Genomic DNA, 10386 nt, shown 5'->3' on the forward strand with positions numbered 1-10386 from the left:
TGGAGTTAAATTCAGGTTGTAGGCCTATTTTAGTCGAAGCAAAAGCTAATAATCCCCGTAATAAATTCAAAAAGTAGATAAGTCCATATAATGTTGTGGAGCCAGAAAAGACAACAAATAAGGTGGACCCCGCTACACAGCTGAAAAAGATTGAACCGACCGTTACAGCTTACCGAAGCTTGACTGCTTGAGGTACACGAGATTTTTGGACATTACATACGAGTCCTACGCCATTACATACGAGAGCCGAGAGGGAATAAAGATAAAGTAGCAAAGTACAATATATGTTTTATATTATTGTAAAATTTTCACTAGACTAATCTTTTACATTATGCTCGCTAACATAGTAAATGAATAACAATCTTTTTTTTTTTTGGGTCAAAACCATAGAACTCTTAAGATATACCCACAATCTGTCTCGTGCACAGAAATTTGATAAGAATCTTGAGAGCAGTTTCTGCACATACTGAAATTAGGAGCAGTTTTAAGTGCTGAGGGCTACAAGTTCGAATCATTCTTCTTTTGTGTTTTCGTTGCTTTCATTATATCAATGGGGACTTATTTGGACTATGCTGAGCTGGGAAAAGACTTAAGATTGTATTTTCATTTGTGTTAGGATTTTGTTATTAATTTTTAATCTATTAGGACTCTCTTTCTTGAAGGAATGAAAAAAGACTTCTAAAAGGATTTCTTGGAAGACAAGTTTTACACATTTATAAATTAATGATCTCTACCTCTCACAAAAGAACAAAAATAAAAATATTCACAATGTAGTCATTAAAGAGTTTTGTTTAGGGGGAGATTTTTCCTCGATTGTTTTTCCTTTTTTATATTAGTTTTATCATATGTAGATCAATTGACCAAACCATTATAAACTATTATGTTTAGTTTAGTATATTTTTCTTTTGTCGTCTGATTTATCGTCCACCAAGCTTTGTATTGTTAGTTTCCGCATGCACCATGTTATTCGATCCCAACAAGTGGTATTAGAGCGAGGTTCAAGACAGGTTCATCTTGGCGGGTTTATTTCTAGCCGCAACATATTTGACGATAATCATGATTTTTCTCTGAGAAATTTGACCAGAGTGCTATGCACGTTGCGACAAACTTTGCGGTGGAGATTTGAAGATGTGACATGTTGAAGGCTATGTGAAGAAGGTGGATCAAATTTATTTTGTCAGGAAATTCAGGCCAAGGGGCAGAATTGGTAGGTGTTGTCCTGATTTTCTCACCATATTTGGTTTTCCTATCTCTTGAAGGAAAGGACAATATATTTACCATAATTGGCTTTTCCTTTTTGTAGAAGGAAATTATAATTCTTCCATGTTTGGCTAGTCCTTTTTCTTGTAGGAAAATGTTTGGACTTCTATAAATTGAGGATCCTTCCTTCTTGTTCAGTAGCATCCACAATGTAGCCATATGGGGTTTGAGAGTCGTGTTTAGGGGAGAACTTTACGGGACAAGTGTTATTGTGTCACTTGTGTTTGCCTCTTTGTGAGGTTGTTCTCTGGATATTTTGTACTCTTTTTTATATAGTGAATTGCTCATCTCCACCGTGGATGTAGGTCAGTTGATCGAACCATGTTATATATTTGTGTCTCTTTTGTTATATTTCTCTTTGTTGTATGATTTATTGTCGTTCAAGGTTTGCTTTGATAGCTTTCGCATGATACCTGATTATTTTGGGACATAACAATTTGAAGGATGAGCGTTTAGGCCAAATGCCTATCAACATTTTCTTTAATTCGGATCAGAACTCATGCCTATCAAATTGCAACATAAATGACTTGGCTGAGTCAAGAGGATAATGAGTTTATACTTAATTAAATGAATGTTGGCTCGCAAATATGGATAAATCTTTGCAATCGAGAAAGTCACCTATTCGTTTTAACTCTTTAATAGTAGTGATGTGATGTTCAAATTATGTTTGTATGTGTCCCAATTTCGTCTACTTAAATTTAAACAAATGAGGAAGAACTCACCTATCCTTTATGTTGGAAGTTGAAATTCGGTCTCCCATAATTTTTGTCTAATTTATTAATCAGTAGACCGCAAAATGTTGAATGCGAGTTGAAATTGAATGTCCATTTTGGACAAACTTAATAAAAGAAGGATATATTTAAATCAATAATATTACCACATGAATATGTTTGGATCCAAAATATAATAAAATATATATTTAAATTTTGATTGTATACAAAATTATTAATTTAAAATTCAATAATTTGAAAATGCGAGAATCCCGGACGCAGAAAAAGTGTGGTTAGAAACAGCAGCAAAGAAATAGTGTTGGTGTGAAAAAAGCAAAAGGGGTGGTATACGGCAAGGGACATTGAAGTATGAGAGTAGGGGGAAGAAGCTAACAAAGGCTTTAACACGTGATAAAGAAAACAGCAGATGCACTTTGCATGCGTACTCTCTCTCTATATATAAAAGGGAAGATCCATTCATCATCTTCATCATTATCTCTCTTAAGAGTTTCACTTGTTTGTTTCAAGTTTCAAGTTTCAACTTTGAACTCTTCACTTTTTAATCTCCTCCACTCTCTCTCTCTCTTGTTTCCCTCTTTTTAGTCTTTGTCCCCATCATTATTAAAGCCCACTACACTTCTCTATTCTGCTGCTTTAATATTCTTGGAATCAAGCTACACACATCTTTTCAAAGACTTGCTCTTTCATGGTTCCATTCATTGGTGATTGATTCTTCTTACTTCTTTATTTAAACACTTCATTTCTTTGGTTTCAGTTTAATTTACTGCTGGCTGGTGAGTAGGAGTGATATTACTACTATTTTGTTTGCTTTTTTGAGTGTTTCAAGGCGTTTTTATTCTCTTCTTGAGCAGTCATATATGGTTTTCACATTTACTCATGCTTTGTACATTATCGTACAAGTCTTTCTTTGTCTCATTTGTGTTGGATGTATTCATCCCTTCTTTCGTTTTTCTGGTACAAAGTTTTGGCTTTGCTTTAGGGACAACTGCTTCTTTCTTCTCTGCGTTCCAACAAATTAATTTGGTAAATTAAATAAAACAGTTCTATACACACATTTGTGCACATGTTTATACTACTAGCTAGTATTTAATGAATCTATGTTTTCTTTTCTTTTTTCCTGATTCATGGATGTATATTGGGTTTCCAACAGAAACATCTTAAAGGGTTTTTTGGCTTCTAAGAAAATTTTCTCTTTGTCTCTAACTGGGTGTTGTTTTCCTTACTCCTTTTCTGGTTTTTCTTTTGCTTTCTTGAAAATTACACTAGTTTTTCCTGCCCCTTCTTTCAACTGATGTTCATGCAGAAGGAGAGAAACAATGTTAGAAAATTTTTCTAACATTGTTTTGTGTTTTGTGTGTATGCATTTATATTAAGGTGGTTTTATTTCTTTTTCATTTTTTTAATCTTTTGCAGTTTATCATCATTTCACTATTTTCACTTGATGGTCTGCAGTGACAAAACCTGTGACAATTTAATTGCAAAATCCATTTTTTGATCCAAAAGCTGTAAATCCATTAATATCTAGCTGCTGTTGTGTATGTTTTTGGTTTTATTTGTTGAAAGAAAATGTGAAATGTTTGGATTTATACCTGCAAAGGTAATGGAGGTGTCTGTAGTAAGCAGAAACAAGAAATTGCCATTCTTTGTTGATGACTATTCTTTTTGCTTTTGAGTGTGAAAGTATATATGAATATACTTGCTGCCAAATATCATCATGTTGCTGACATGTGTACACTTTCTGTTTTTGGTTCTTTCAGTACAATAATCTTGAAATCTTGAGTGTGAAGAACTCTATTGGACTGTGCCATCTAGTGAAGGACAATTACTTTTGAACAGTTTTCTTGTGCTTATCACATTAGCAGTGAAAACATGCCTATAAGGCAGATGAAAGAAGGTTCAGAACAACACATTGTGATCAAACCTCAGTTGCAAAACACCATGAACCCACTTCAGAAAAACCCCAAGACTGCTCAAAATGGGAAAGGGCCACCAATCACAGAACCCCAAAACAACAAAATCCATAACACAACATCATCACCCCCATCAAGAAACAGAGGAAGAAGAAGGGGAAGAGGAGGGAGAAAGTCAGATCAAGGTGAGGCCTTTATGAGGCCAAGTTCAAGGCCTTGCACAGCAGCAACCAAGCCAGTTATAGTAGCAGCAGAAAATGTGTTAAATGTGTCAGTCAGCAGCAGCTCATGTCAATTAGTGGCTGCTGGTTCAGGGTTTCCTTCTTCAAGCAAGTCTTTGTGTTTTGCCCCAAGACCAGGTTATGGCCAACTGGGGACAAAATGCATTGTAAAAGCAAACCATTTTTTGGCTGAATTACCAGACAAGGACTTAAACCAGTATGATGTAAGCTGCTATTTTATTTTTGATGGTTTTGAAACTGGTTTCTTTGAGCATCTTTCAACACTATAGTAAATCTTGTGTATTGCTTTGGGGCCCTTAATCTGACATCCCTTTGAAGTTTATGTTTATGGAGTTCTCTCTCTTTTTTTTACCCCTTCTTACACATGCTTTTACTTTGCTTCTACCCTTAGTTGAGTAGTAGGATGTATCTCTTTTGTTTTTTAGTAGCATTAATGACACACTGAATTTTGGTCAGACTGTTTGTGATAATTCTCTTTGTATTTTTTTTTTGTATGTATATGCCCCCTTTAAACCACCTTTTTTGCAGGTTACTGTAACCCCTGAAGTGTCATCAAGAAGTGTAAACAGAGCAATCTTAGCAGAACTGGTGAAACTGTACAAAGAATCAGACCTAGGGATGAGATTACCAGCTTATGATGGCAGGAAATCTCTCTACACTGCTGGTGAACTTCCTTTTAAGTGGAAGGAGTTCACCATTAAGCTTATTGATGAAGATGATGTGATCAATGGTCCAAAGTATGACTCTTTATTGCTTTGTCCTCATTCATTTTAGAGGGTTCTTTAAAAATTAACCACTATCTAGCTCTAAATGTATAAAATGCTTTGTTAAAATATTTATAGTACAAAAATAATACATCATAATCCCATTTACTTTTTTAAACTAGCAGATCCTACCAAATTAATTAACAACATGTTTTGTTTTCTTTTCTCACTCATCAATCAACTATGTCTCAATTTATGGATTATCTGAATCGATTCAGCTCTACTTAGGCCTATTTCATTCCAATACTAAATAACTTTTTATTTTTCTTTTGCGAATTGTAAAATTTTCAGGAGAGAAAGAGAATATAAAGTGGTGATTAAGTTTGTCGCAAGAGCGAATTTACATCATTTGAGCCAATTTCTAGCTGGTAAGCGTGCCGATGGTCCACAAGAAGCTCTTCAAATTCTGGACATTGTTTTGAGAGAGCTTTCAATCAAGAGGTAGACACTCAAATTTGAGTCATTGTAATGGAGCTTTGACCAAAAGCTCTTCAGTTTTTGGACATTCGTGTATGATTTTTGTTGAGTTGATTTTATCTCTGATAACACACATCTCTTAATAGGTATTGTCCTGTTGGAAGATCTTTCTTTTCCCCTGATATCCGGAAACCTCAGCCTCTTGGCGATGGTTTAGAAGCATGGTGTGGATTCTACCAGAGTATCAGACCTACCCAAATGGGCTTGTCCCTTAATATTGGTAATTTATTGTTAACAAATATTCAGATTAAATATGATCAAATTTATTTTCTGGCAAGTAAAGAATTATTATGATATGATGTGATTATTGTTAATGTAGTTAGTTATTCGTAACTGTGGTTGATGTTCGGACCCCAAACAACAGATATGGCTTCAGCTGCATTTATTGAAGCACTACCAGTGATAGAGTTTGTAGCCCAGCTTCTTGGAAAAGATGTGTCGTCAAGACCCTTATCTGACTCTGATCGTGTAAAGGTAGCAGCATCTACAATATAGACTTGAATGATTCCCTTGTCATGTTATTGCTATTAGTATATTTTTTGCATTGCTTTTACATGAAATGTTTGGTCACTTCTAAATTAACTGTTAATTTTGCCTGCAAATGCCATCTAGATTAAGAAGGCTCTTAGAGGAGTGAAAGTAGAAGTGACACATAGGGGCAATGTCCGGAGAAAGTATCGAGTTTCAGGACTAACATCCCAGCCCACAAGAGAACTAGTGTAAGCTTTTGCCTTTGCCTTTGTATTTGTTATTCTAACATTATCATATATTCGTTCCAAGAGTGATAAAGCTTAGGTTGGCCTAATGCTCATTGTTGCTTTGCTCAGTTTTCCTGTTGATGATAATTCAACAATGAAGTCAGTAGTGGAATACTTCCAAGAAATGTATGGCTTTACTATCAAGTATACGCATCTTCCATGCCTTCAAGTAGGGAACCAAAAGAAAGCCAACTATTTACCTATGGAGGTGAGAATATTACTTGATGTTTTGTATAGCTAGCTTCATGTCTCTTTTCTGAAGTGTGAGCTATTCTCTGTTGCTGTGTTTCTAGGCATGTAAAATTGTTGAGGGACAACGATACACTAAAAGGTTGAGTGAAAAGCAAATTACTGCTCTGTTGAAGGTCACGTGCCAGAGACCAAGAGATCGTGAAAACTCAATTTTGCAGGTATGTTGTAATATTTTTATCTTTCATGCTTCCTCACTGTTGTGCTGGAAATTTTAATGTGTGCAACACACCTAAATGGACTTGAATGATTCCCTTGTCATGCTGTACTTGAAATATAGACTGTTCAACACAATGATTATAATGAAGATCCATATGCAAAGGAGTTTGGGATCAAAATCAGTGAAAAGCAAGCATCGGTGGAAGCTCGCGTGCTGCCTGCTCCATGGGTAAATCACTCTACATGAGCTTTCACTCTTCATTCTTAAGAAACCTGAATTTTTTTTCCTTTGACATCTATTTCTCTCATTTCTCCAACAGCTAAAATATCATGAGACTGGGAAGGAGAAAGATTGCCTGCCTCAAGTTGGGCAGTGGAATATGATGAATAAGGTCCTTTTTCCGCTTGTTTCATAGTTCAGCTTCTACTTGATTACTTTCTTTTAGTTGTTACAACTAGCGAACCATCAGTTACTTACTAATTCTATGCTGCACCATTCATGTATTAATGTCATGTTTTTTTTTTCTTGTCTTGATGGTGAAAAAAAATAGACCCAATATCTCACTCTATGTTCATTACTTTATACTTATTTATTGTCTCGCTTATTCTTCCTATCTGGTACCGATGTGCTCCTTTGTGGTTTCTCAGTTACTATGTATTGTCTCTTTGTGCTTTCCATTTTGCTAAAAGCTGTGCTTGATCTGTGCACAGAAAATGATCAATGGAATGACAGTTAGCCGTTGGGCTTGCATCAATTTTTCACGAAGTGTCCAAGAGAGTGTTGCTCGTGGCTTTTGTAGCGAACTGGCGCAGATGTGTCAAGTGTCTGGAATGGTAGTTGTTTCGCAAGCTCCTTATCTTTGTTCCTTGTCCATTTCTCTTTCACTCCATGTTTGATTATAGATACGAAGGCAATTGACCTTAGCTTATGCTGACAGGAGTTCAATCCAGAACCAGTAATTCCAATATACATGGCCAGGCCAGATCAAGTAGAGAAAGCCTTGAAGCATGTTTATCATGCATGTGTAAACAAGCTAAAAGGCAAAGAACTTGAGCTTCTATTGGTCATTCTTCCAGATAACAACGGATCCCTGTATGGTATGGCGAAATAAATTTCATTTTGTTGAATTGAGATAAGTTTGAAGATTGCATTGTTCCAGGATGTCTTACATCCTTATCCTGTAGGTGACATAAAGCGGATATGTGAGACTGATCTTGGTTTAATATCCCAATGCTGTCTGACGAAGCATGTGTTCAAGATCAGCAAACAATATTTGGCAAATGTCTCCTTGAAGATCAATGTCAAGGTGCATCCACTTGCTATTCTATTAAGATAGTCACAAAATGTCCATATTTGGTGCCTTGGAGGTTCCTTTTCCCTTTGTGATTTTGCTAATTGTAAGATGCATCTTTTGTTTCAAAATTTGCACTCTTACGAATACTCTGTTGTGGGAGCAGATGGGTGGTCGAAATACTGTCCTGTTGGATGCTATTAGCTGTAGAATACCATTAGTAAGTGATATTCCGACCATCATATTTGGAGCAGATGTGACCCACCCAGAAAATGGAGAAGACTCTAGCCCTTCAATTGCTGCAGTAAGTTCATCATTTGAGACCACGCTCCTTAATCTCCTCTTTCCCGATACTTGGATGTAAAAGGAAGCTCAATTTCCTATTCTGGCTGCTGCAGGTAGTAGCTTCTCAGGATTGGCCTGAGGTGACAAAATATGCTGGCCTTGTTTGCGCTCAAGCTCATAGACAGGAACTCATACAAGATTTGTACAAGACATGGCATGATCCTGCACGTGGAACGGTTAGTGGTGGCATGATAAGGTATGCCTACTATCTCTTAGTCTTGCTTCTAATGTATTTGTTTTCTTCCCTTATGGTGAACTGATTTTGCAGGGATCTCCTAATATCCTTCAGAAAGGCCACTGGCCAAAAGCCACAAAGAATAATCTTTTATCGGCAAGTCCCTCACTCTAAATATTAAATATACTGGAAGTTTCACATGCTATATCTGCTGCAATTCCGAGACATGCATTGAAATGGATGGCTTTTTTCATTGATTCTTTTGATTTGCTTAACTTTCCCTAACTTATTAGAGTATCTTGTGTACAGGGATGGAGTGAGCGAAGGGCAATTTTATCAAGTACTTCTTTTTGAGTTAGATGCAATTAGGAAGGTTGGTGCTAATCCTGTCAACGCCTATTCCCATATATGATTTTAGCCTAACTAGAAGGTTATTTTGTGCAGGCTTGTGCATCTTTAGAGCCAAATTACCAACCACCAGTAACTTTTATCGTGGTACAGAAACGGCATCACACCCGTCTATTTGCTAACAATCACAAGGATAGGAGTAGCACGGATAGGAGTGGAAACATATTGCCTGGTAAACTATCCATATTCTTAGACACTTTACGAATACTGTCAAATATCATGAATGCTGAGTACCATTTCTTGCTTCATCAGGTACTGTGGTTGATACAAAAATCTGTCATCCAACAGAGTTTGACTTTTATCTTTGTAGCCATGCCGGCATTCAGGTATAACTACCTTTTCCCTTATCTAAGATAAATGAGCAGGTTTTCAGATCGAATTTGACAAGAGGGGAAACTGATCCCATAAGGAACAATTTATGAAGGAATCCTTTATCGAAATTCACAACCTTCTCTTAAGCTTATTTATCTGATGCTACAGATTCTAACTATATGTTCACTATATTTTCTAACTTCCTCACAAACACCTTACAATATTAGCCATTACATCTGTTATTGATGCACTATTTCGTGTTGGCAGGGTACAAGTCGACCGGCTCATTACCATGTTCTGTGGGATGAGAACAATTTCACAGCAGATGGAATTCAATCCTTGACTAACAATCTCTGCTATACATATGCAAGGTGCACGCGTTCTGTCTCTGTGGGTAAGTGGAAACTGTAAAACAAAATTCCTATTGCTCCTTGGGTTATAATCCTATTGCTTTATTTGCTTAATCAAAATTCCATTTTAACGTTTCCAAGTTTTAACTGAATGATTTGCAGTTCCTCCAGCTTATTATGCACATTTAGCTGCATTTCGAGCTAGATTCTACATGGAACCAGAGATGGCAGAAAATGGTGGCAGTCCTCATAAAGTCGGCAAGGCTATAAGAGAAGGTGGAGAGAGTGGTGTTCGACCATTGCCTGCTCTAAAAGAAAACGTGAAGAGAGTAATGTTTTATTGTTAGGAAGAGAAACATGGAGGGAGTAGCAAATAGGTAATGGGAGTAGTAGTAGTAGTAGTAGTAGTAGTAGTAGTAGTAGGTGTTAACAGACCACATGCATCGTCTATCTTTCTTTGTATATGTATGTTGACGTTGATCATCATCCTAGGTTAATTTTCATGTCAGTTTTAATGATGTATAGCGGCTCTATTTTCATTTACTGGTATTTAGCTAATGGCAGCAGTAACAGAATAATTCAATGTCCTTATCAAGCCAAAGTTACGTGCGATATATGATGGAGCAAAAGCTCTTGAAAATCCTAAGTCTTCGATCTGGAGACTAGAGGCAACAGATATTTACTTCGATTAATCAACGCAGAGAATTCTTTATTCTCAACACTCAAGCTCGAGACTTTCAGCGTTGTTCACAAATTTGAGAAAGGAGAATTTAGACTATCTAAATTCTAATGTAGCAAAAGTAAGATTCCATGGTGTTAAATCAACAATTAATTTGAAGTATAAAATGATAATATTTGATCGATGGTTGAAACTCTTCTTGTTGAAAGGTAATGCTGGTAGCTCTTGGAATTGGGTGGAAGTTTTCAAATACTATCTGATACCTGAAAGGCTGA

At 36.3% G+C, this 10386-nt stretch overlaps 1 protein-coding gene across 3 annotated transcripts; it reads left to right on the forward strand.

The window, feature by feature from the left end:
• Positions 1-2259: 2259 nt before the first annotated feature.
• On the forward strand, positions 2260-9971 carry LOC107801972 (protein argonaute 10). 3 transcript variants are annotated; one of them, XM_016625396.2, is made up of 22 exons: positions 2260-2692; positions 3749-4346; positions 4672-4880; positions 5199-5348; positions 5471-5604; positions 5749-5858; positions 5997-6103; positions 6212-6350; positions 6436-6552; positions 6672-6779; positions 6871-6942; positions 7262-7384; positions 7489-7648; positions 7736-7857; positions 8009-8146; positions 8241-8383; positions 8456-8518; positions 8672-8735; positions 8807-8942; positions 9023-9096; positions 9350-9476; positions 9595-9971. In XM_016625396.2, exons 2-22 carry the CDS (start codon positions 3861-3863, stop codon positions 9777-9779), a joined length of 2967 nt encoding a protein of 988 aa, XP_016480882.1. In that variant the 5' UTR covers positions 2260-2692; positions 3749-3860; the 3' UTR covers positions 9780-9971. The 3 variants fall into 3 exon arrangements, with proteins under 3 accessions (XP_016480882.1, XP_016480883.1, XP_016480884.1); XM_016625397.2 differs by having other exon boundaries at positions 2379-2764; XM_016625398.2 differs by lacking the exon at positions 2260-2692 and adding an exon at positions 2892-3014.
• Positions 9972-10386: the final 415 nt, after the last annotated feature.

Source organism: Nicotiana tabacum, chromosome 7, assembly GCF_000715075.1.
Source record: "Nicotiana tabacum cultivar K326 chromosome 7, ASM71507v2, whole genome shotgun sequence".
Taxonomy (NCBI): Eukaryota; Viridiplantae; Streptophyta; class Magnoliopsida; order Solanales; family Solanaceae; genus Nicotiana; species Nicotiana tabacum.

Coding starts and splice junctions, on each gene's coding strand:
- LOC107801972 (XM_016625396.2), top strand. CDS start 3,861: ATGCCTATAAGGCAGATGAAAGAAGGTTCAGAACAACACATTGTGATC. Junction 5,859..5,996: donor CTGACTCTGATCGTGTAAAG/GTAGCAGCATCT, acceptor AATGCCATCTAG/ATTAAGAAGGCTCTTAGAGG. Junction 8,384..8,455: donor GTTAGTGGTGGCATGATAAG/GTATGCCTACTA, acceptor CTGATTTTGCAG/GGATCTCCTAATATCCTTCA.